Raw genomic sequence first — 27,503 nt, 5'->3', positions numbered from 1 at the left:
CATTTACAAAGGTTTTATTTGGTTGGTCTTAAGACTTGTTAAAAGAAGTGTAGAGAAAAAACGAGAGGTAAGATAAGACTTGATGTAAAAGATGGTCATTCTTTTCAAAAAATTGTGTTGTTATCCATTGATTGAACCGTTGCACAACAGGAAATCGATGTCACCATGTACACAATCAGTTTGAAGTTAATGTGAGCGATGAACAAAGTCCTTATGGTAGGTGTGGTTAACAATGACAGGTAACTCTGGTTATCTTCTCTTAGGCAGTCTTTAACATAACTGAGACATAGAAATGGATAGGGTTGTATGATGTCATATCAGATGTTCACTCGACTGTAGCTGGTGGTGTGGCTACATGATGTATAATTTGATATCTTATCATATAGGTGGCAGTTAGATTCTGTGAACAAATTCTCCTTTCTCTACTCCCCATGTCCTCTTCTCTGTCACAATGTGTTGACCTACCAGTTTTATTTACCCAAAGCAAGTAATACTATCGCCTCATCGTCTCTTAATCTTTCATCTTTACTTTATAATGGAACTCTATATCATTGTAACTCTGTGATGCTGAGCTTCACTAGCCACAGATCAGAATTGGTTTTAAAAAAACCTTTTTACTTGTTCGTGATAAGAGCATTGGATTACCTCTGGTAGTACCACGATGTCTACCCTTGAGCATTGGTTTGATACTAATGTCCTAGCACTGTCTTGTAAACTCACATCTCATGATGCTGTATTGTCTCTCTCTATCATTAGATCAGGACAAGAAAATATTACAGCTCTATTGAGTAGAGGTCCATTACAAGCTAAATATGTCTGACATTAATTATCTGTTAGGTTACCCAAGGTCGCTCTTGAATGCTGCTCAAAAGACGAGGCATCTCTTATACAGTTTTTCTAAAACTGTTGTTGATGAATTGTTGCCAGTAGTTTGTTGAGGGGAGACAGTGTTTAAAAGTGATTACCTGTTAGAGATAGAATCCCTCATAAAGGTTATAGAAACTAGATCTTGTGCTAAAGTAAGAAATAAAAAAATATGATCCAAGTATTATATTGGACTATTTGTTGTAGTCTTTCAAGGCCATAGGCAATTCACAAAAACCAGTATAAACCCTGTTTGTCTTGTTGATGTAAACCCACCCACTTATGCATGTCGGAGACTCGTCAAGATATATTGGGACACTCTCATAGCAAGAAGGTTATATAATTATCTAATTTTAATCATTTTTAATATCAGATTTTAATCAGATTTAATAAAAATTAAATAAATAGTACTTGTGGCTATAACCATATCGTCCCAGCGATTTCTTTCTGACAATATAAACTAAAAAATAAAAAAAACGATGTCAATACATCCTGTATTCAGAGGAAATAAAAAATTAAAAAAAGGTATAAAGTAACCACGCCCATTTTTGTTTTGCTAGTATAACGCACTAGGTCCGTGAAATAAAAAATTCCAAAGAAAGCCTCGCAATAATGCCGCCAACATGGTCAAATTTGATAATAAGATCAGACGGCCTTTCTCCTTTTAATATCTGTTTTCTCGGAAGTTGCAAGTTATAGAAATATCATTACTTGTACACGATACATTATCTACTGTCTATTTCCGGACATAGTAGTAACTTAGTCCTCTATCTGTTCCTTCCTCCTACAGGCGATGGGCATTAGTATTATAGCCTGGGGTATTTATTAACATAATAGATGTATTTGCTCGTGGGGGGTAAAACTGGAGGAGTTTTGTTTATTTACTACTAGCAATCCTTGGGATCATAGGATGGATATTCAAGAACAGGATTGTCTTAGGAAGAGGAGTTCATATAATATTATCGCAACTTGATACTAAATGTTGGGTGGTTAGCCCTGGAGTAAAGCTTTGGACAACAGCCAAATACAACCATATTGTTCGCTACTCTTATGACCAGTCTTCCTGGCTCATATCATAGAAATGATAATGCTTGTTTGAGAGGGAAAGGATCAAATGAAAGTACTTCTATTTTCTTTTAGTACACTCTACTTGGTCTATTTATTATATTACCGACATTAGCTGCTGGTGTATTTGGACTACAACAATGGTACTTTGTGGTAAGCATCATATTTGTTTATTAATGATCACTATGGTAATGTCACTTCTAGTTTAGTGAAGTGGGTGCGGCTATGAACAATACATTTACAATCCAGATGAGTTTGAGGAACACAAACCTTACGACAACAAATTTCGTACAGATGTGAGTTGTTATATAATATATCTAATTAGTTTATTTATTAATACAGTATTTCTGTTGTGGTACTTTGAATGGTCGAACAGACTACACAAGTCGTAATGGCATAGTTGAACCAGGAATTGCTAATTGCTCTAGGGCAATGAATTTCAGAGGAAGTAACTCAGATATTCCACAAGAAATTGTAAGTAATTGACATTATATATCATTTTATCTCTTTCTCTCACTTATCTAGGGTTGTCAGTATTATGTTACTAGTGCTATAAGACATCATTTATATTATATTGGAGCTATTGGGTTAGCATTTGGTTTCTTTGAGTTGACAGCTGCTATAGTTGGTATGCAGAATACTGAGGGTCTCTGACAACATGTTCAACTAACTTTAGATCATTTCATCAATAATTGATTTTAACTCTCTATATGTAATTGTTGCTACATGATCCAGTAATAGAGATTGTAGTTTAAAGAATTCTTTGTAAAATGGTAGTGTTTTTTTTTTAAATTACAGTTTATTCTATTGCAATAACCCATCCATTCAAAGATCTATCCATTACACAACATACCTCATTAGGTGTGAAATGGAGAATAGTAGCTATTGGAGTTATGAGTTGATCACGATTACTTGAGTCTGAACACATAAAATGGAACACTACGTTCTTTAAATATTCTAAATTTTCCGTCTCCCTTGATCTGATAAATAAAACATGTTATCATAAATTATGTTAGAGACACGCCCACCTATCTCTCTCTAATTTTCTAATTTCTTCTTTTAGTAACATATTTTGTTCAACATGTCTCTGTTCCCTGTCAAAGACAGTCACATGACTATCATATGATTTATCATGTGATGATACCTTTCAATTAATTCTCGAACATTATCTTCTAATTCTAATTTTCTAGTTCGAAGAGATGTCAATTCTTTTGATATTCTTTGTTGTTCTTGAACATGTAAATAAAAATTAAACATCATTATTTGAAGGAGAAGGCTAAAGAAATAAAAAGAAACTTTAACTTTTAAAGATCATGTCTCTTTTATACCTGTTCTAATAATTCCTGTACAGCCCCAATACTTGAGTTCCCACGCAATGATAAATTTAACGAAGAGGGTGTGTCTTCTTGACTTCCCTCTAAAACTATAGCTAAGTCAACTTTTAATAACCAGTTTTACTAGACTTACTTGTTTGATCATTATACTGGTCAACTAGAAAACTGGAATGACTAGATATACGTGATCCATGTAATTCTCCTCGTAATAACATTAACTCTTTATCTTTCTCTTCTAAAAGACATTTTGTTCTCTCACGAGTAGTTTGAATATGATGCTGAAGGTCTTGCAGTTTTTGCTAAAATATAAAACATTATAAACAGTTAATTAACTACTGACCACACCTTATGTTCTAGCTCTAATTGAAGTAATTCTCTAGTATGTTTGTCTGCTGCTTGTTTCATTTCAGTACGAAGTCTTTGAAGAGCTAGCGAGTGTCTCTCTTTTTCTTCATCAGATTCTTTTCTTAATTGTTCTATCAATTTAGTAAGTTCTTCATATCTTTCTTGTAAGTCATATAGTTCTTTATTAGACTCGTATTCCTATATTAGTCACATGACAATCACATGGTAAATATGTACTTTAGTCACACGGCAGTCATGTGACTAGATATACCTTGTTGTTTTTAGATCTGAGTACTGACTGAGCTCGTTGTTTGTATGTATCAAATTCTTGTCTTAATTCTGATATTTCCTCTTGATATTTTGTTTTAGATGGTTCACTTGCTAACATATCAGAATATTCTGCCACTGTCATATCTAATATGAGAGAGAGAGAGAGGAAGAGAGAGAGAGGGAGAGGGAGAGAGGGAGAGAGAGAAAGAGAGGGAGAGGGAGAGATAGAGAGAGGGAGAGGGAGAGGGAGAGGGAGAGGGAGAGAGAGAGAGAGAGAGGGGAGGGGGGAGAGAGAGAGAGAGAGAGAGAGGGAGAGAGAGAGAGAGAGAGAGAGAGAGAGAGAGAGAGAGAGAGAGTTTTCTAACTAAGTTATTACTACACATGTACCTTCAAGATTAGGAGGTACCTGAGAACGTTCTAAGATCTTTTGAGTAGCTACTTTTAATAGTTGTCTAAGTTTTCCAACTTTATCTTGCTGTGTTGACAGCTGTTCTATTAATTCAACATTTAATTGGCTGCTCCTAATTATAACACAATAATTAATATTATAATTAAATAAAATAGTCTTACTTCTCAACATGTGCTTGTGTCAATGCAGTGTTCTCCGAATCTAATTGAGAAACTCTCTCCTTTAACTTCCTATAATAAACCTCATTAATTTTATAATGAACAGGGGCTCACTCACTGTATAGCAGCTTGATCCAGCTCTCGTTGTCTGTCATATCCACCCACTATATCACTAAGCTCAGATAACTTAGTCTCAAGATTGGCCACTCTCTCTTCCTCTAGTTTAGCTTGTGTTTGTAACTTAATTTCAGCTTCATTAGCTCGCTTTTGTTCTGCATTTAAAGACTTTTCATATTCCATCTAATAATAATACAAAATGTAATTAATATCATAGAGATTAGATTTTACCTTTAATGTTTTCATGTCATCTTGTAGTTGTAACAATAGCGGAGAAGGTTCTTTAGCTTTTAGCTCTGCATTCTCAAGATGCAATCGAACATCTTCTAATTCCTTAGTAAGTTGGTGAACTTCAGACTCTCGAACCCTGGTGGGAGGAGTTTAGGGGTGTGGTCACTATCAGTTACATACTTCTCTTCAGACAGCTTTTTCTGCAAAGTTTGTACTAGACTTTGTGACTCATTCAACTGTCAAAATATAAAGTAAATAAATAAAATGTATAATTAATACATACCTTAATATTTAATATGTTATATTTCTCTTTTTTCTTTAATCAAACACGACTTTAACTCCTTAATCATTTCTCCGTGATTTATTTCTTCGTCTTGCTGTCTTTTCTGCTCCAGTAATACCTTTTGTTGAGCTTCTTCAAGTTTTTGTCGAAGTGACGCCATTTCCTCAGTGACTTGATGTCTCTCTGTAGCCAGTTTTTGATTAGCAGTTTCAAGTTGAGTCTATACATGTGGTATTATATATACACTGTGTAATGGATTATTACTTACCATGAGATGTCTCTTCTCTTGTTGATAAGATGACTCCATTTTGGCTTTCTCTTCAGTCAAAATAGTCAATGACTGAGTCAATGTCGTGACTTGATCATCAGTTGAATTATCTTGTTGTTCAATTATACTATCTTCTAAAATTATAAATATCATTACATTTAATTAATAAGGACATACTGACCTTTTGTTGTCTCAGCACTCGATACTTCACCCTCACTTTTCTCACTCTCACCGTCACCTACACTAGCATTTAATAGTGAATCATGTGACTTCTCACGTAATGGTGTACTACGAGAAGTATTTATTGCTCGTAAACTTATCTCAAGTGCCTCCTTTTCTTTCATGACGCCTTTATAGCTCTGACAACGTCTAACACGTGAGAACATAAGGTTGTTGATAATATAATGTGGTTTTACTTACCTCTAAAGCGTGTTTTTCAAATCGACTGAGTTGTTCATTTTGTTGCTCAATGTAATCTATTAATTGTGCCTTTGTAAGTGAACTGAATTGACTGCGATCAAATTCAAATTCAAATTGAGACATTGTTCACTTATGAATGAGAGAGAGTAATTCTCTAATTAAAGTGCACCAACAGTGCAAGAAGACCTTACCTACAATGAGACTACTAAAAGTGCTAGGATTCTCTGTCTATGGAGGATGTGTGTATCACGTGATAAATAGCTATTACATAACATTAGTTAGGGTACTTATAACAGATTGTGTTGAATAAATTTTATTGTATTTTTTCAGTGTGAAGAAAAGTCGATGTATCCTACAATTAATAAGACGTCAGCAAATGATTGTGTCTTGACTGAAATATGGTCAAAAAGAAGAGGACTATTAAAAAAGTGATTTTGTTTACTTTTTGTTGTCATAGCAACTAGATCTCTTAGAAATGACATAATAGTTTTTCATCAACCTGACCAACCTGATGTGTATTTGTGTAAAAGGATCAAGTACATAGAGGGAGAGAAGATTCCTGATACTAGTATCCGAATGACCACACCTCCTACACTATCAATAGTATGCCATTATTAATTAAATCAAAACTAATTATTCTTACAGATTCCTCGAGGTCATATTTGGGTCGAGGGTGATAATTCCTCAGTGTCACATGATTCACGAAATTTTGGACCTGTACCTCTAGCTCTCGTACATAGTAAATTATTTTTGAGGGTGTGGCCACCTTCCCAGTTTGGGTGGATTAAATAATGGAGCGTTGATATTTAAATGGCAAGTATAAATATTATAATAACCATTGTCAGCTGCTATAGGTTTAAATAACAAAATCAAACTATGTTAGAGTTCTTGAAACTGATGTTCTAAATGTTTTAGAAAGTAGTTCACTTATTTGCTCAAACAAATCCTCTGAGACACTCTGTAATATAATATAATATATTTAGTATACCATATATAATATACTTATGTATAATATATATATTTAATATACCATATATAATATAATATGTATAATATAATATATTTAATATACCATATATAATATAATTATGTATAATATAATATATTTAATATACCATATATAATATAATTATGTATAATATAACATATTTAATATACCATATATAATATATGACATAACTATAACTACATTTATTTGCATGTATTTAATTATAAATGTTGTATTATTTACTTCAGGTATTAAAAAACTGGACTGTCCATGTGACATCACCTCGCCATGAAGTGCACTCCAATAAAAAACCTATTAAAGGGGGAGGAGTTACTCCACCCACACACTATTAATATGAACTGACCTTTAACTGTTTTAAATACTAATTCTGCCCTCTTTAAACACCAATTAATTGTCATATCCTAATAATTATGTGCATATTAAGTATGTTGTCATGGTAACTGGGTGGAACATACTGGTTTCATCTGATGTGTCAGCAGTAGAGGTATGATAACATGATGCAGACCACGTTTTGATATTGTACGAAGGGTATTTTTGAGACCTTGCATTATTGGATGACGTGTACTGAGTGAAGAGTTAAGTATTGCTTTCTCATCAGATACCAAATGGCATACTATATGAACTTGTGATAAATTAGAGTGACGAGTGAGATAATAATCGCCTATATGATCACATACAAGTAAGCAATTATGTGGGTGTGGCTTTAATGGTACCTGGTTCAAGGGTGGGTGGCTCTTCTTCTGACAAGGATGGATTAGATTGTGTTCTCTGGCCGTGTGACCATCCTGGATGTAACAGAGTCAAGTCAATAGGAGGAACAAGAGGCTCTCCATTTTGGATACCACTGTCCCTGTGATTAAAGTCAATAATTAATATTAACTAATAAAACATCCACCTTTCAACAGATGAATCTCTGCTAAGCTTTTCTGGTGTTCTAGCTGGTGAAGTCTTTTGACTCCGCCCCTCACGTTTTGTAGCAGTGGTTAGATCTCTAGTTTGCTTAATTTGGTAAGCATATTTCTGTATGATTACTAATTGTTCATCAATGGAAGGGAAATGAAAGTCAGTAGATTGACGACAAATATCAGCAAATACTAAAACAAGATAAGGCAAAATGTAATTCATTTCATTGACTCCGCCTTCCTCACCTTCCTTTAATCCTGTGATGGTATTAACCTCTCGATCTGTCATGATGACAATGGCTGACGAGTCATTTGTGTAAAGTGACATAGCAGTTTGAATACGACGTGGGTTTAACCTCATCATCCCTCTTTCAAGACCTTTATCAGTTTCATCTGAGTCTCGGCAAAATGAGAGGACATCCCCACAGATAAGTCGTAAATTATGAGAAGATTTTTTGCTGAGCACCTGTAATTAACATTAATAGAGGGTACATGATTATAAGATTTTACCCAAATGAATAGTAAAACTCTCTTCCATTAGTGGTTGGCTGTCAGATAAGCCCCTATCATCAATTGTTAAATTAGATTGTTGACTCCTATAAAATAAAATGTAACATTTTAGCATGATATATCAGTCTTACTTAAGTTCTGATAATGCTGATTTTTTGCCTATAAAATAATAAAATAAATATTGATTAAAATGATTATGATTGTATCACCTTTGTGCTTGTGGGCGTGGTCGTTGGTCATTTCTTCATTGACACGGGTTAACCAATCTCGATATTCTTGTCGTTGAGTGTCTTGTTGACCTTTGACCTCTTGTAACCATTTCTCTTCTAATGCCTGATGGATCAACACGACAAATGAATACACAAATAAACACAAAATTACCTTTCTCTCAATTATTTGTTGTCTCATTAATTTATTGACATCATTATCTGTTTTATTAACACCTAATTGTTGCATTGTTTTTTCTAAGTCACTGTCATGTCTATTGATTGATGAATACACTGTAAAATGGATGCATAGCTGGTAATAATGGACAGTACCTTTTCTGCATCATAGTGATAGCATTTCTACCAGCTCTACAAATATCATTCATTGCTATACTATATGTGTGTTCTAACTGGAGGAGAGTATTAAGAGCTGGTGAATGAATGAGATGATGATAGATTGCAGGAAAGGGATCTTCAGGTGCTTCTTTAAGTGTCGAAAAATGGGCGTGGTTATCTGTGTATTTTGTTATCCATTTGTTTACTTGATTATCAAAAGTCTATAAATGGATGCATAAGGTCAATATGGATACATGTATGTATAAATAGATCCATATATAATTACTACCTTCTTTTTTAAAGCTTCTTGCACTATCTCATCTCCTTTCTTATCTCTCCATAATGTTGTCTCCTTTGCAATAAAACTGCTCAATTGTTTTGTGAGATCATCTTCAAAATAACAAGGCAAGTTGTTCTGGGTCATAATTCTTATAACTAATTCTTTCATTTCTCCACGATAAGGTAGATCTACAGGGACTGTCAACTGTTGAGGACCATCTTGACTGGAATAAGAGTAGGTGAAATCAACAGTAGCCATACTTCAATTTTTAACCCTTTTGTACTGGTCCACGCATGCGCAAACTATAATACGTGTATTCGTGGAACACACCAATACAGCTAGCAATTGTTATGTTAGTGGTGTCCTCCAGTGTCTGATGAACCACCCTATTTTTTTAGAATTCCTGTAATCAACCAGCAAACATGTATGTTGTGAATGTACAAAGTCAGATATAATATTTTAAAGTTAAAAAAATTCAAATTAATCCTGCTGTCACACAGGAGTATGTTTACTGAAGGTATTACTAAACTTATACAGGATGTACAGGTATAACAGTAGTACAACAAAGACTTTTGTCAGAATCTCTTGTTAAACTCTTATCAAGTAAAAGAGAAAAATACAATAAATATCAGAGCTTATTATTGAAAACAGATACGCATGAATCATTTGTTCCTGATAGATACCAAGATGCTCATGAGTATTATGTTCTACTAGTCAATAATTTAACTGAATTATTTGATGCAAGGTAAGGCCTTGTATAACATTTTAAAATGTTTATTATTGACTACAGGACAAAACAACTAGTAAAAACAAAAATTTCTAATGACTGGATGGAAACAGGTTACAATTCAGTAATATTTTTATCAGCTATCTGACTCTTTTTATCACAGTGACATGTAACAAATATAATTACAGCGACAGTAAGATATTAAAAATACATCTTAGTAATGATATTAAGAGTGATACTCAGTATTGTGTTGAACAGGGTAACAAGAAAATTAACCTTCAGGACTTGATGATTCAGACAATATTCTGGTATTTTTAACTTTGTGCTTATAATTTATTATTTACCTGGTTTCTCTTGATGTACTATATTTTTACATTGCACTTTTTTTAAAAGTTTAAAGTTATCCCACCACTTCTTATAAAATTGAGACAAAATTATGAATGTCTATTTTTGTATTAACTGTTATATAAACAGTCTTAGGTTGACCCTATATAATTAGCTAATCATAGCTACGACAAGGTAAGTCAAAAGCCATTACCTGCAGAAAAGCTGGAGTACTCGAGGAACTAAAGGAGCTGTTATAAATTTAGATAGAGGCAACAAAAGATAATGACAAGTATTTAGGTAATAATATTTATTTCTTAAGCCCCTATAAAATTAAAATATGATAAAAATTATTATAATTAGTAGTGGTGTTCTAGTTTGCTTAAGTAGGACTAGTTTTATTCTTGGCCATTAAAAGTATAACTTTAGTTTTGATTATTTTAATTTTTTGATGCTAGTAATCATATTCATAGGTGCCGTTAATGAGATTCATAGCGCTACACAGTAGCGCCCCACAAGAGGCTGAAGACAAAATCGTAAGTACATATAAAAAGAAACTCAAACCGTCATGAGTGCCAGTGTGTTGTGGGCCAGCGTTCTGCAATGCATCAGACCTCTGAGATGGTTACCAGCATACTCTACGGAGTATCCGAAAGGCCGACTAGGATAGGGCTGGTAGTCTCCCTTTAAACGAGATGAGGCTGGTGTATTTGTGGTTCCCGGTTCCTGAATGCGACATTCCCTAAGAGCTGGAATCCCGTACGGCTGGTTTTAAGTTAGGGCGACGCTCCAGCCAGGATTACCTCGCGAAGACGAGGGTTACCAAGCCAGGTGGCGGTCCCAGCTAGCAATAGCAGGGAATCCTGGAGCCTAAGTGGAAGCCTGAGTGGGTGAGCGAGTAGGAATCGTTTGGGCAACACACAAGGGTTTTTTTTTAATAAAAATAGATTTATTTTGTGTATTAAGTTCTTGTAGACAGAGTCAGACAAATAGTGTTGATAGTCTTGATGTACCTTACATGTACTATTCCAAAACTAAATGCAATACTTGATAACTACATTTGACAATTATGTAATACTGAGTGTGACACTAAATAGTATAGTTAGTTGTCTGCAAAACATTTTTTTTTATTGTGTTAATTTCATATTACTAATGTAAAGTATCATTGTCTCTTTTGATGTTACAACAAATAAAAATCCTTACCTAAACACTATCAATCCACAACGTGTAACTTCTGCTTACATAAGAGAATGCAATAAAAAGAAGCGGTTAAAATGTGGATAACCTGAAGTCTATTATAAGTACACACCCACTTTCATTATGAATAGAATTGTAAGCTATATCTAGACTAAAACTATACAAAATTTGTTGAAATAAAAAAAAGCAAATTTAAAAGAAGTTGTTGACTATATTCATCTTTTATTGTACAGCCTCAAAGTAGGACTCTGGTACATAACCATACTGGTCTCCTAGCAACGCTTTAACCCAACCTCCATCACAATATTCAACAAAGAGTACAACATCTCCTTCTTGAAAGCTCAAATCGTCATCATCTTCAACTCCAACATAATCATACATTGCTCTCATTAACACACCCTCTTCCTCTATATCTCTCTTGAAATTTGGATCATGTTCATCTCCTGTCTCCTCGGATGCATGGGAAGATGAATGCTCCTCCCAGTCAGTTTTCTCGTAAATGTGTGTGTCATCTGTGTTAAAACTCATCCAGTGATGGTTGAGTTTCTTCAAGTGATTGACAAGACTCATTCTCATTCACAGAGGGACTAGTTTGAGTCTGAGGACTATGTATAAAGTATGTAAAAAATAATTTATAATAATTTGTTTATGATCTTACTCGCTGTTTTTCTGGATAATCACACTTTGAGCAGTACTCCTTTAAAAATAATGAAAAAAATATATATATTAAATAAATATATTTACTTCAAATTCAGGCCAGCTGTAACTCATATCAGGACCATAGTGTTGAGAATACCATTGTAAATCATCGTCAGGACTTACAAGAGATAAAGTATGACCACATACTTGATAGATACAGGGGATTCTGAAAGTAAACAACATAGTTATTATTATGTAAACCTAACTGCTTAAAAATACTTTATGGATTAATTATTTAATATAACTGTTTGTCTAATGTCTTAAAATATCATATACTCTACCCCCATTATTGTAACAGTAATACAGTACTGTGTACTGTATGCATGTGTGTGTGTGTGTGATTGTGTCGGTGTGGGTGTGTGATTATGTGTGTGTGTGTGTGTGTGTGTGTGTGTGTGTGCGTGTGTGATTGTGTGTGATTATGTGTGTGTGTGTGATTATAGTTAATTTAATTATTGCAGTTTGTCCTTTAACAAATTGATCATTGCATTAGAAAACTATGTTATAACTGTTCACACAACATAAACAGATGATTGCTTAATGTTGACACTTTAAATATTTTCATTATAAACTTCTAACCTTTCATCTTTACTCATATCAATCATTGTTTTCACAGTCATCAATATTTCTTTGAAAAACTCAATTCTTGCTTTCTCAAATATCTGACATTTGTCAAATTCACGTTTCATGTCCTCAATGTAACGATTTTTTATAATGAACAACATCAATGAGACGATCTTTGTATTTCTCCAGATTTTTCTCTTTCTCCTTCTCAGTTTTTTCCTTTTTCTCTCTCAGCTTTTGTATCTGCTCTAAACTTGTCTCAGTATAATTTGTCTCAGCATTAGATAACAACAATGTTACACTATCAAGCTCCTTTGATGTATTATGATAAGCTTTCTTAGCTTTGTTGCAACGACTGAGGTTCTTGGACCAAGGTTTTTGAGCTCTATTAAACCCGTCATCAGCTCGTTTTGCCTCCTTCCATTGTCCACTAATAGCTTTGTGATAATGTTGAGCTCTCCACTCTGCCATCTTCTTTGCAATATCTTTCACTTTTTTGCATATTTCTTCATGAATGTCTGCCTGCCGTGATGCTTCGAGTGCTAAACTCTTCCAACCATTTTCCAAAGTTCCATACTCTGGTCCTTTATTGGTAGATTCATCCCATTTTTTTAGACCATTGACGCAAGTGTTTGGCGTATTTTGATTCAATATCTGCTCTTTCTTGAATCATCTTCACTAACTCTGAGCAAAGCTTGGCTCCATCATCAATTCGTCGAACAACTTTTCGATAGTTGCCAATATCCCAGAAACTTTGAGTCTGAGCAACGAGATCTAGTTCTTCTTCACTCTTTGCAAATGATTTGGTCTCTTTCAGTGTACTCATAATTACACAATAATAGAATCTATCAATGCAAAGCCTTACAAATGCAAATTAGTATAAATTATTAATGTCAATCTTAAAATATTGATTTTTCCTTAAAATATTAGATTTTTCTTAATAAATCTTACCAATTAAAGATCTGTTGAAAAAGAGAAGACACTAGAGAAAGGAACAATTGTTAATCAAGAGTCGAGTTGAAAGGGCGTGTCTATTCAAACAGTAAAACTGCGCATGCGTAGTTTGAAAATCCTCGTGGAATATCTATTTGGAAGAAGAGGTTAGTTGTAGTGTATCGGTCGTTCATCTTTCTATTCAATCGTCTGTCTACTACCAAAATTACTATTAAAGACACGACTAATTATATAGTTTATGTTCATTATTTAGCTATAATGCTTATTCCCAAAAGAACCGTAAACTTATATACGAACACCTCTTTAAAGAGGGAGTAATGGTGGCCAAAAAGGACTTCAATTTACCCAAACATCCAGATATTGATGTACCAAATTTACACGTCATTAAGCTCTTCAGGTATATACCTATTCATATATACTTCAATAAACTCTGTGTTTGAATAGTCCTTAAAATCTCGTGGTTATGTAAAGGAACAGTTTTCTTGGAGGTGGTATTATTGGTATTTAACCAATGAAGGTAAGCTGAGGTATTGATTTTTATAGTTTTAATTATATTTTTTTAATAGGTATTCAGTACTTGAGAGATTATCTTCATTTGCCTCAAGAGATTGTTCCAGCCACACTAAAAAGACCAGTTAGAACAGAAACTGCTAAACCTAGACCCAGAGGTTAGTGAGTCGACACAACAATTATTATTATTGTGTTGTCTCTTAGATATTGATAGACCAATGAGGGATGAACGTGACGAGAGAGATGCTTATAGGAGGCCTCAAGAATGTATGTTTTAAAGAACAATTTAATTATGTATTTATGTTCGCTATAGTTGGTGATGAGAAAAAAAACAGGTGCTGGACCTGGGGCTAGTTTTGACCCAAGCTTCCAATTTGTAAGTTTACTTTACTTTTTAATGCACCTGCCCTTCCTATAAAAAGCACTCCTTGGTAGATGTTGCTCACTCATTCAAGCTTCTTAGCTCCCACTCATCATGGTCATACATCTAATAAATGTATGTCTTATAACGAGTGAAGACTAAGGGGTGTGGTGAAGTGACATCGTTGATCTATGGAGGTGTCATCAGGAAGGAAATCAACTGCTTAAATAAGCAGTAGCAGAAGTGGGTGTGACCCCTGAGGACCACTTTTTCAATGTCTGCTGAAGGGGTTTACAATTACTTTTGTTACAATAATTGTGCATACTATACCTCCTAAACTAATAGCAAGGAGGTAGAGCCTTTATAGTCTTGTGTCCCTTTTAAGAGAGAATCTGGCCACAAGACTTATCTTAAACTTTCATATTATATATGTAAACTTTCTCTACAGCGTCAAGGTTATGGGCGTGGTCAAGGACAAGGGTTTGTGTCTTCTTAAAGACTCAATAATAATATGTACCTGTTTTATCAGAAAATTAATAAATGTTTTGTTTAACAAGTTGCTACAAGTGGTCGGGTTGCCATTAATAGTTGTTGTACAGTATGTACATGTTGTGGGGAAGTGTTGTTAACCAGGTCCAATGTGACTGGAAAAGAAATCATCATTAGTGTTGTGTATAACTCAGAGTGTGTCTGAAAAGAATGGTTTGTATTTATGTAATGTATAGTAGTAGTAGTATACTTACTAACTGTCCATCTGCTATGGCATCTGAAAAGGAATTGCTATCCTCTGATATTTTTAATTTGTAGCTTTTATTAGTACCAGTTACATAAACATTCCACTTTAACTGAAAGCAACAATGATTAATACATTAATGACAAATAAGATGATTTACCTGTTCAGGATCAGGATCTTTTTGTAATATCTTCCAGTGATCTTGTGAGCATTCTGTAGCTTGAATGATCACATTTTCTTGTCCTCCTTTATTGTTCCATTGGCTCCATTGGAAACCCCACCCACCACTAGTCATAGCCATATATTCATACACACTAATTTCTAACCCTCTATTCTATATAATGATAATACATATAGTATTAAGGGAGATGTCTAACCTTGACAGTCAGCGAGGTGTATTTATCTGCATCTAATGCAGGAAAGAAGTGGAATCCCACACTAGTTAAAGCCTATGATATATAATAATGCATTACATAATAGTACTGACAATTTATTACTTTGATTATTAAAGGAAACAGACAGTGGGACATTGAGTAATTCAGCTGTAATTGGGTCATCTGATGGCTTTACTAAAATACAATCAGAATCCTGTTAGAGGTCAACTAAAGTATATGTGGACAATACTGTTTGTCACCTTTATCTCCAAGGACAAGTCAACTATGCTCCAGTTATGTGAAAAAAGTGTGTGGTTAATTCCAAGTGGGAGGAGTTCCCATGATTGATATGGAAGATTAATATATGTGTCCTAACCGAATTAAACCAGACCATTTAATGAACAATCAACTTACTGTCATTATTGCTAATGGGTGCAAACTGGCACATTTGAAATGATACATTTTTGTTTGCTAATAATAGTGATAATAATAGTTATAACATGGAGCCACTCACAGAGGTCAAAGTTCACTTCTTTGAGACCCCCAGTTCTCCACATGACCTTCTCTTTATCCCATTGTGCTAATTGCAATGCCTCTACTTCTGAAAACAAGTACTTTATCTGGTAAACTAAACAAAGGATAGCACCATCTAGCATATTGTAATAAACTTACTTTAATGTTATAGAGATTGGTGATGGTATACCTGAAGCGTCAACTGGATGAGGAGCAACGACCACCCCTTGCATCATTGCTATGATACAATTAATGAAGTATTTCTCATAATAGAATATCCACCTTGTTTTATTGTCCAGTTTTGTTAGCAATCTTAGGTTGTGGAGGTAATGTAAGTAGATCTAGAAGAATTGGACCTCCTGCTATAGAACAACACCTCATGTTAACTTCATCTACATCTAAGTCATTGCCATCTTTCTGACTTTCCACAATGTCACTAAGATTACTATCTTCTCCTTCTTTATTATTACTTGTAATTAAGTTATTAATATTAAGGGAATTACCTTTTTTTTAGTTCATGTTCTTCTCTGTCATCATTACTTGTTATTGCCTATAGTATATACTGGTAAGATGACAATTATATGAAATGAACCTCTTGTGGAATCTCCTCAGTCACTTTTTGATCCATAACAGAACTCTATAACAACAATTATAATATGTTAATCTCATAACTACTTCACATACTTTAGCTGAACCATTTCGACTTGTTTTACTGCTGGGTACACTGGTCTTTTCTCCAGACAGTTGACTGTTAACTTCATCTTTATCATCTGGTCTATTCCCCATGTCTTCATCTGTAGTATTTCCTTGACTGTTCTCTTGGATGTCAAGAACAGATTCAGTTGGTTCACTTGATTCATTGGAGTGTGATATGGGACAAGTGTATGTCCTGCACAGAGGAGAGAGGATATCGTAAGTGGGATACATAACTCTGACAGCTACATCAGCTAGAAGCATTGATTTAGGAAGCTCTAAATTGAACCCACGCAATTGAAAAGTGAAGTCTTTCAATCTACAAATAAAAAAGAAGCCTTGAACATAAAATACAATAATGCTCATTTTTAGTTGACCTTGGATTTTTAACAATGTTACACCACAGACAGTATGTTAGTGCTGGTATTTTGCTCTCAAGTATCAAATTTAAATGTCTCAGGATCAATGTGATCATTAGGATTTATCCCATTGCATGTCGAGTAGCTTGATCAATTTCACTTTGAATCAAATCATGAATCTAGATATATCAGATAAACAACACATAATATATAGTTAAATTTGTTCTAGTTCCATATTAATACTTAATTGTATTATTTTGTTATATAATTTATCACACATTCAAATGGTATTATTTACTACTGTAATAGCATGCTTGATATATGACAGTAACTGTTTACAGGAAATCCCCAGTACCCACACACACCACACACACACACATGGAATTGGAACTAAGGGTATATACAATATGTGACTGATTATCATCAGTGGGAATGTCAACATTTACTACCTGTTGACATAATTAGCTGTTGACCTCGCTTCCTCTTCTGTTTCAAACTCTTTTCAATATTATCTAATAACTAGAAAGAAAAAAAACAAGTTAAGAGATCATGATATGAAGCCTTAAAAGCAATGACATCATTATGACATTATGTGTATTGTCTCACCTCGAGTAATTTTTCAATTCTATTAAATGACTCCTCCATTGATTTTGCACATGGCTTCTCTTTATATAAACTGAAATATGTATTAAGTGCCTTATCATCAGTCACAGCTGGCAAAGGATTACATGATATGTAATGTTGCCACTATGTATAATAAATAACAATGACACAACTATATTAGTTTACTTCTCTGTCTTCTCTTTCTTTTTTCTTAATTCTTGAACCTTCTCTGTTAGTTTCTCTTTGACTTGTATCAATTGACTAGTCTCAACTTCAAAACGAGCTTTCTCTTCCGCTTTTAGTCTTTCCTCTTCTTCTCTTTGTAGTCTGAACTCTTCCTCTCTTTTATGCCGTTCTTCTTCATCTCTTAGTCGTTGTTCCTCTGCAAATGATAATTAAATTATCAATGACATAGTTCTCATACCTTCCTCTTGAGCTTTTCTTGCAGCTTCTTCTTGTTTTTTTTCGGTCTTTATCTGATTTGCCTGTGCTCTTTTGGGTGGCTATATTTGTAAGAAGTTATACTTATTTTAATAGTAATGAACACAACTACTTACCATCTCCTGTTAGCCTGAAGGTCGTTACCATGGTAATTAGCCACACCCTATTAATTACTTTTACTCTGATCTAAAAATGCAGAGAACATTCTTGAACGTAAAACGTTTTTTTTCTCTTATAAAGATGCCAGTATTCAACAAATTGCAACTTTTATTTAGAAACCATATCAAGTGCAAGTAATACCTCAACAGGTTTGTTCACCATCCTTATCTGACCACACCCCTAGGCTTTGACACACTCACCGCCAACACAATTAGAGATGCAAGTGCAAGTATTGGTCCACCAACTTACTACTTCCACAAATCCTAAATTGATCTTACAAAAATTTGATGAACTATCTGATTTGCTCTGTCGTACAGCAGACCCTTGCGGAATGTGTACGCCTACTTCACCCAGAAGAGAAATATATTGAATATGCACAGAAATTTGTACTAATATTGGAACTATGTAGAGGAACTTAACACTACAACTGGTCTATATGATGCCTTAAAATATGCTACAGATAATGGGAACTTAGATAGGTATCTGCTAGACATGCAGCCTCGTTAATGCACGACTTTGAAATAAGTGGTATCCACTTGAGTCAAAAATGAATCGCAGAAAAGTTGTCGAATTAAAACCATTAATTCTTTCATTGAGCCACAACATTCATGAATCAATGTTCAGAGCCTGTAGTCATTGAGACGAACAAAGCACCCAATATTATCAAACTACTGACTGGTTTATTTCCTACCCACAAAGATTTGTTGTACATTACTCATTTTCCTTATAGCAGCGATGACCACACACTTCGAGAACATTGTTATCGTCTTTACTATTCCACTAATCATAACAATATTCTATTCTCGAGGCTTTATTAGATGCTCGATTTCAACTGGCACAGTTTGGTAGGTATGACACATTTGCCCACCGGACATTAAAGGATAGCATGGCAGGAAGTCCTAAGGTAGTAATGGAGTTTCTTAATGCCCTCAATAAGCGCATTCTACCTTTAGCTAAAGAAGAAGCTGATGAAATGCTTGCAATGAAAAGGTTTACATACCACAGGAGATTCATTGTTAAGTCCTTGGGATATCACCTGGGTATTTCAACAAGACTAGAGAAAAATACTTCGATAAATTTTCAGGACTAGAGGAATATTTCTCCTTAAATACTTGTATGGATGGAATAAATCATCTCCTTCAGTCTCCTCTTTGACCTAAACTTGAACTATGTCAACTCAACCAGGAGAAACGTGCATAAGCCAGTAAGTAGAAGTATTCTTTTTCTTCTGCAGAACAACATATTAGGTCATTTATATTGTGACTGGTATAATCTTCATACTAAGAAAGCTACTGATTGTCGTTCACCACATCCAGGAGGTCGCTTACAAAACAATGGCATATACCAGATGCCTATTAGTACATTGTCACTCTCTCTATCACCTGGACAACCAGTACTACTGTCTCAACATGCTGTTGAAAAACTTGTTTCATGAGATGGGCCATGCCATCCATTCTATTCTCGGTCGATCTCCTTACCAGAATACATCTGAACACGATGTTCTACAGACTTTGCTGAAGTACCTTCAAACCTAATGGAGCTGTTCCTAAAGGATCACAGAGTGTTAACCACTTTTGCTAAACATTATAAAACTCACTTATCCCTTCCTCATGAAGCATAAGCATTCCTCCAACTTGTCTTCCAACCTTTATCCAGCATTTACAGCTCAACAACAATTCCTGTACTCTGTAATGGACCAACACTTTCACAGTAGACACCCTCTAGGCCAATCCACTACAGATCTCTTTGCCGATCTCCACAACCACTATTCCGTTATTGACCACACCCCCAATACAGCTTGGTTTTTACGTTTCACTCATTTATATACATTATGCTGTAAGTATTACTCTTATCTATGGTCTAGAGCTGTTGCTAATCTCATTTGGAGAAAATGTTTTCAAGATGATCCTTTTTCTCGTGTGAAAGGGAGATTATTATCATAAAAAAATGCTAGCCTATGGGGGAGGTATACATCCCTTAAAACTAGTGAGAAATGTGTTTAGGATATGAACCTACTGTAAGGGAAACTAGTTGATGCTTATTATCAAGAGATAGTAGACCTCAAAGAATAAGTACGTTAGTACAAATTAATTATAATGTGCCAAGTTTATTGAAAAATGCAAATGATAAAAATTAAACCACACAAACACAAGATAACAACTAGATTATATAGCGTGTGGGTGCTTAATGAAGGAGAAAACACCCTTAATTTACAACACATTGTAAATGGATCGCATCGAGTTATATATATAGAGTACATATATGAAGAGTATGTTTTCATGTGAACAGTTTTACCTGTTTTAATAGCGTGTATAGTAACAAGAGAGTTATACAAAATGGTGCATATATACTAAATGTCATTGGTAGGTGTCTACTGATGATGTCGGACCAGACGAGACAGGTATACTACCTTTTTCCTCATTTGTACGTGCCAGCTCATTTTCTTGTTTGTCAATTTTGATATAGGGCGAGTAGTGTACCTGCTAAGGCACTAGCTGATGTAGGTCTATGAGGAATTAATACCCATGTCTTATTGTGGATTTATATGATAGAGTGACATTGAATGAAGTACATGATATGTACGGAAACAAAACCTAGTTTGACGTCTGGGATATCGATGAAGATTTATTAACTTCTGAGTACAGGAGAATCATTGCATCTGTAGGGCTCATAAAAACATGCCTATGGAAAAGAAAAATAGTTATATGTGATATATTATTATTGACAAACTAACCTCGGCTGATCCACGAGAGCCTTTTTATCCGTTTTGGGAGTCGTCCATCTAGACCTAAACTTGGAACTTCATCTATATTTCTATCACTGTTTTTCTGACTCTGGAGTTGTGTTTGGTTTGCCATTGGATAGACTGAGAAAGTGATGGGCTCTAATTTTTTGAAAATGTGGACATGTGGTGAATACTATTTGATTGGTCAACGTTTTGGCCAATCAAAGCATTGCATTCACGTGTTTTGCCAGCGATTCCTGGAACAAATTTAATGATATTCATAGCCTTCGAAGAAGCGTAGCGTTCTCAAGAAAATGACCATGTGGGTGTATGTTCTAAGAATGAACCCAGTTACTAAATAAAAATATGCTACTAGATAATATAGCAGCCTGCCAGCCAGTAGAATTTAATGTTCAGTTTTCTTTTTGAAGGGCAGAGAGAGACATCTAGGCTATCATTTTATAGAACTTGTACCGAAGACATGCTGTTGGTTAATAATGCAGCAATAACTCACATATCGGCTGCAGGGTTTTTAAGCAGGAAGTATTGAAGGTAAGATGTTTTCATATATAAATTATGTAAGATAATATAACATTAACTGAAGGGGTACGACATTACATAAATAACTATAATAAAATAAAGACTGAGATTGGTATATTATCATTGTTGTAATGAGGGAAAATGAAAGAAGACATGTATGAATTTGTACAGTTTTTATTTCAGCATCTGTAATACCAAGAAATAACAGAAATGAAAAAATAATATAATCGGTTTTAATTTTGTATAAAAAGAAAGAGTAAAGAAAAGGAGGAAAAAAAGATACACAGACAAGTTGTTACAAAAGTGATATGACATAATAATTAAATCTTTGCCTTAGTCTTCACTTGATGTAGGTCTATCATCTGTAGGTCTATCAGTAAACTGCTTACATAGTCTTGTGCTAAACTTGTATGTAGTCTTGCCCCCTACTTGTTCTAAAATGTCCCTCTTGTAGTAATAGCGTAGGGCACGAGACAACTTTATCATATGTCATAGAAGGTCTGTTGCGATGGCGACCCCATAAGGCAGCAAAGCAGGAGGATCATGAAATCGAAATAGGCCTTCTTTTTGATTCTCCCCAGCTCACCATATAAGAATATTTTGGTTTCTTAAGAACTTTTAAGAAAATTCCCAGAGTTGAGCTGATGCAGGGATGTCTTTGATTTCACTGGGATCGACTGAAGCAGGTACTTTATGCTTCCTTTGGGCGTTTGTTATCTATAAAAGTACGAAATATTGATAATAATTAATATACTAAGTAAAAAAGCATTTTATCATTTCTTGTGCATGAGGTTTATTCGTACTTCTTGGAGGTGGTGGTGGTGGCCTTGCGAAATCTTCACTAAACATCTAGCACCAGGAAAGTGAGCCAAGATGGGAAACCATAGGGTCCATATAGTGAGGAGGAGGTAAGTCACTACAGTCAGGGTAGAAAGTGGATGGGATTGTTGCTTGTTGACAAGGAACACCTGTAGCTTGATCATGGGTGATTATTGGTATGGGTCCACTAGGGGCCATGCTTCCATCATTAAGTGGATCACGTACAAACATGGTATAATCATTAAAGTTGAGGCTACTAGTATAAATGTGGATAAGGCATTATGGATGAGAACAAGGGTGTGGTTGTGGACGTGGCGACAGGTTACATGTAGAGTAGATACTGTTTGGCAATGTATTCGTGCGTGGATGTACACGTCAGAGGCATACTTAGGGTACTAGATGGTGTTAGAGTATCAGCTAATGCTAAGGTATCATAGTCCAGCTGTTTGAGGACTATGAGAAGTGGGACTATAGACTATAAGGATAAAAAGAGAAATCAATAAGTCATGATCTTTGATATTGAAATTATTATTTTATTAATTGTTTGTGTTGAAGTCTCTCACAAAACACTAATATAATGCAACCTTTACTTTTAATTACAGTTGTCTGCAGAGGTGCTTACTTCCAGAGTCAGGGGACCTCTCTCCTTTATGATATTGTTTGTGTAATCATGTCACATCCTGGAACTGAAGAGAAGAAAAAAATCATAATATGTCATTGAGATATTGCCACAACTAATATATATGAAGCTGTCAGTCCCCTAATGTTTTATGGTGTTGAGGGATTACTACATTGGATGTTATTTATCTGATTCAATTTATATTTATGAGTTTGCCCTTAATCAGTAGGTCAGTTCTTTTGTTGCTATTGTACGTGGGAAACTCTAATGAAGCATGCATTTTTGATGATAGAATAGAATATCATTACATTCAAATGGATTATGTGTGAATAATTTCAGTGGAACTATTGGAGCAAAGTAAATTGTTTTAATAGTGGAGTCTATTGATTTCTTAGAATCAATACGTAATGCTTGATATATCAAATAATAATAACAATAAAATAGAAATATGATATAATAGACATACACACCTGTAGTAAAGTCAGGATATATTAAACCAGAACAACCTGTGATAAATGAAAAAGAGTAGCATAAACAGCATTCCACAGACCATATATGGTAGTACATATACAATATTATACATAATAATGATGTCATAATACTTGGAAAAGCTATGACAACTATGAATCACGTCAGTGTTTCTGAGAAGGGATATGAAAGTCATTAGAAGCCTAACAATGTCGCATGTGGTTATTCTCAGATCAGCTTTGAATTCAACAAGTTATGTGTTGAATATTCATAAGCATGGCAGTATAAACTATGATGATTCAATCAACTTGTTTAAGGAATGTCCCCAGCCATCCCACACACAAATACGGTAAACTTTTCTGAGAACGTTTGTCTTAGGTATGTCTGTAGGGTCACCATTTTCCCTTGAGTCGATTTGTCCTTTTTATAAGTATTTTATCTTTCCACTTTCTTTAAAAATTAGTATAGTTAGATGACCACAATTACACTAATCAAGCTTTCAAGACGAAGCGTTATATTAAATTAAATTTTGCATGTGTGCCCAATTGTTTGCTATGAAAAAGATTTACAAACCTATGAATTTCAATAAAATAATTGTATGTTATTATCAATACTTACATAAATTGCTAGAAATTTTGGGGCATGATATTTTAAATGCTAATGTGTATATTAGCTTTAAAATGTATATATACGTACTAATTAGTTAATTTAAAGAAACCTGTACTTGTTACAAAAGGAACAGGTTTCATTTGAGTTGCTCACATACCTTCGCTGGCTTCTGAGTAATGGTGAGGACTGTGATGAGGAGGGGTAGACATTGGATCAACTCCTAGAACTCTCATCCTACAATAGAAACACCATTAAATAACAAATCAATTGACTGGTTGGCTAAAATCCAAATAATAAGTTTTTTATTGGCCAATAAAAGACACAATATTGTCAACATTTTTGCTAAATCGTACAAAGCATTTTGCAAGCCTTGTCTTACATAAAATAAGTTGTCTCATTTATGGTGCATTATTTTGATAAAAGGATTAAAATCCCATTTTTCAAGCTGAAAACAGCAAGTGTGTGTATGATGCACTAGGCAGCTGCATTCCATAGTAATTATGCTAAGAAAGTTCATAGTATATTGTACCTGGTATGTTGAGCCAGGTGAAAGATGAGGTAGAGAAACACCTCCTATGTCAAAGTGAGATACTCTATCTGACCGTTGACATCCATAGACCAAGAGGGTTTGGATCGGGTGATAGAGCTGGCAAATTATGCTCGGCAAGAACGGCCATGTATGACTGTACACGAAGAAAGAAATTATCATAATAAAATATATATAGTATAATTAATTATTGACAGTGATTTTTTATGCCTATTTTTTATTCTAGCTTCAATTGCAGTCAAGAGTGTCTTGTTAATTTTTATTGCATAAAATGATTACTTATTTCAATATATTTTTGGAATATTTAAACCATACTTTAATATGTGGAGAAATAAAAATTATATATGATAATAATCCCACTGCATAAATTCAATGGATTTACAAGATCATTGAATCTTTTCGTTTGTTTGGCATGCAATGACAACTTACCAAGAAGCAAGGTAAGATGCAAACTCCTGGAAAAGTTGCGCAGGCAGCAATTCACGGTAGCTCGATTCTAACTGGAATTGACCGAGTTCTAAGAACAGTTGTGTTTTATGCGTAGTGTAATTAGATGACATATGAATACGCTTCGGTGGACCAAATAAGGAAGTTCTGATTCCTAGAACGGCTTGTAATGATATTCACGACTTCATGAGAAGCGATTCTAAGCCCCTTTGCTATGGGCTCCTTCTTTTCCTTGCTAACTCATACCAGCGGATGTATCCTAGCAACGTTCAACCACAGCTGTAACACTGAGGTCAAAGTAGCCATATCGCAGTATAATGCAGAATTATGACAACTGCCACTATCAACACATAACATATCCCGTTCAATTATGCTTATCAGATAGTCAGATAGGGAGCGATGATGTTACATGCAACATATTTATCTACTTACTTACCTCATTCATGGATCTTCTCAAAGTAACAGAGCTTCTTCAAATAAAAGTGGTATTACTTATCTCTTATGATCTTACTCCTCGTAGTGGCATGAGATCGCGTGATTTTCAATTCCCTAGCTGTAATCAAAGTTCCAAAATTCCCTTTTCCCTCACTCGTGCCACACTCCTCCAGTTGTCGGTGTAGTGCACCCAAGCTACATACACTCAATAGAACAATCCAGCTGATATCCCCTTTATATTAGTGCTCCAGCTAGTCACAGCTTGCTATGTCAATGTTCTCAGCTTACCCTCCCAAAGCTGTGATCACCATTGACACCAGCCCAGTACCATAAGGTGTGATCCATTGGTCTCTATTGTAATACAGTTGTACCACACCTCAGACTTTGGGTGATTTACCAGCTGGCAAGACTGCGCCTTATTAGTTGATAGACCTTACAATGATATATCCGTCATATCATACCAAATTATGAGTTGACACATGTACATTATTTCTATATCTCATAAATGTAGCACGTAGTAATGTCTTATATTATAACATTTTCTTCCCCCACCCCCCCATTTACCAATTGTCATCAATAGTTGGTGTTTAACAAATAACTACAAATAATTAAAAATATTTTGGAGTAAATTATTTGATGTCTTTATGATAACATTGCCTATCTCTCTCTGTTGTGGATAATAACAGTCATGGTTTCTTTATAGACCACCAACCCCCACCGACACATCAATTTTATTATCATAGCTGGGCATTTTTGTGGTGTCATAATACGTTGTATTATGATATGCAATTTTTAACTGATCATGCCACTGTGTGGCCTGAGGCCACATAGACAGCAAGCTACCTTATAACATTACATAGAACATACACACAATATTAGATTAAAACGGCATGTCTGTAGTAAACTGCTTAGATGTTCTCTTCATACGATAAAATCGAATAACAATCTTTCAATTTGAGACTAAAGAGTTAATAATTATATTAAAATACCTAAAGACATGTCATCATAAAACCTAAATTCTTTTCTTTTCTTCTTCTTGTATCACATGTTTGACTGTACCGTTACCAACAACATGTCTTGTTTTTCCTTTTCTAGGGCCCTTTGGATTGACCTCCACGTCTTTTTCCTCTGATATAAGCATTGATATAAAAATTGGTGAAAAGAGCAATGAAGGAGGAAGCATAGCCAAGTAATGTGTAATGCATCCATTTAGGAAAGTTGCAGTCAATATAGAGAGAATGTATACAATGAATAATGGCCAGTGAAAATTGGATCTGAAATAAAAATAAATTATATTAGATATAAAAAGAGGTATAATCAATGATGTGCAATCTACTATTGTAGTAGTTTTGTTGTCAAACATATATGAATTATTGTATTTTCAGTCATTATTCATCACTTATATGTTTATTCAACAGTCAACTTTTGAATAACTCAAGATTCCTAGAAACTTTTAACAGGAAGGAGGTTATTATATAATAAACTTGACTAATTATAGAGTACAAACATGAACTAGAGAGCACAAGTAACTAAACAGGGAATGAACCTAGAATTGAAGGAAAGAGACACTTTGTAACACTCTTCTTGGAACCAGTCTAAAGCCCTGACTTCAATAGTTCATGTATGATATCATAATTTATATCTGTTAATAATATATTGAGTGTGTTTACCCTCATCGTAACTATGTTAATTTTACCTCAATGTAATCTAGATTGAATAATAGAGACTATTTAGAAAAAACAAGGAAAGAACACGTTGAATAAATTCACAAACACAGTACAAATATGTCAAAAAAAATGTTTGTGTTATTATGTACAGATACTCATTAGCTTTTTGCCACTTTGACTTTCAAATAAACACAATAGAGTTTTGGGAAATTAATTGTGGCTATCTTAAGCTATCAGAAAACACTCGGATTGGAGAGAAGGAGAGAAATATGCTATGGGAGGTTCTGTAAACACACTACCTTCATTTCCATAGTTTGTGGTTTTAAGTTCATTTTCAACTCATAGTTAGAACTAACTATTATTATCATGAACTCAAAGTAAAATGTAAATTACATATAAAAATTAGTCC

General features: G+C 34.4%; 2 protein-coding genes and 1 pseudogene across 2 annotated transcripts; 2 read left to right on the top strand and 1 right to left on the bottom strand.

Moving 5' to 3' along the window:
* The first annotated feature begins 6,109 nt into the window (after nucleotides 1–6,109).
* LOC121392508 (mitochondrial inner membrane protease subunit 1-like) lies at nucleotides 6,110–6,556 on the top strand. Its single transcript, XM_041523695.1, has 3 exons — nucleotides 6,110–6,165; nucleotides 6,295–6,367; nucleotides 6,410–6,556. Exons 1-3 carry the CDS (start codon nucleotides 6,110–6,112, stop codon nucleotides 6,554–6,556), a joined length of 276 nt encoding a protein of 91 aa, XP_041379629.1.
* Nucleotides 6,557–12,647: 6,091 nt separating this feature from the next.
* LOC121392507 (protein kinase C and casein kinase substrate in neurons protein 2-like) lies at nucleotides 12,648–12,989 on the bottom strand. The gene has a single exon (XM_041523694.1). It carries the CDS (start codon nucleotides 12,987–12,989, stop codon nucleotides 12,648–12,650), a length of 342 nt encoding a protein of 113 aa, XP_041379628.1.
* Nucleotides 12,990–13,032: 43 nt separating this feature from the next.
* On the top strand, nucleotides 13,033–14,839 carry LOC121392506 (annotated as a pseudogene).
* The last annotated feature ends 12,664 nt before the right edge of the window (nucleotides 14,840–27,503 follow it).

Source organism: Gigantopelta aegis, unplaced genomic scaffold (assembly GCF_016097555.1).
Source record: "Gigantopelta aegis isolate Gae_Host unplaced genomic scaffold, Gae_host_genome ctg3983_pilon_pilon, whole genome shotgun sequence".
NCBI lineage: Eukaryota > Metazoa > Mollusca > Gastropoda > Neomphalida > Peltospiridae > Gigantopelta > Gigantopelta aegis.
This window is presented reverse-complemented; position numbering and strand designations above follow the sequence as displayed.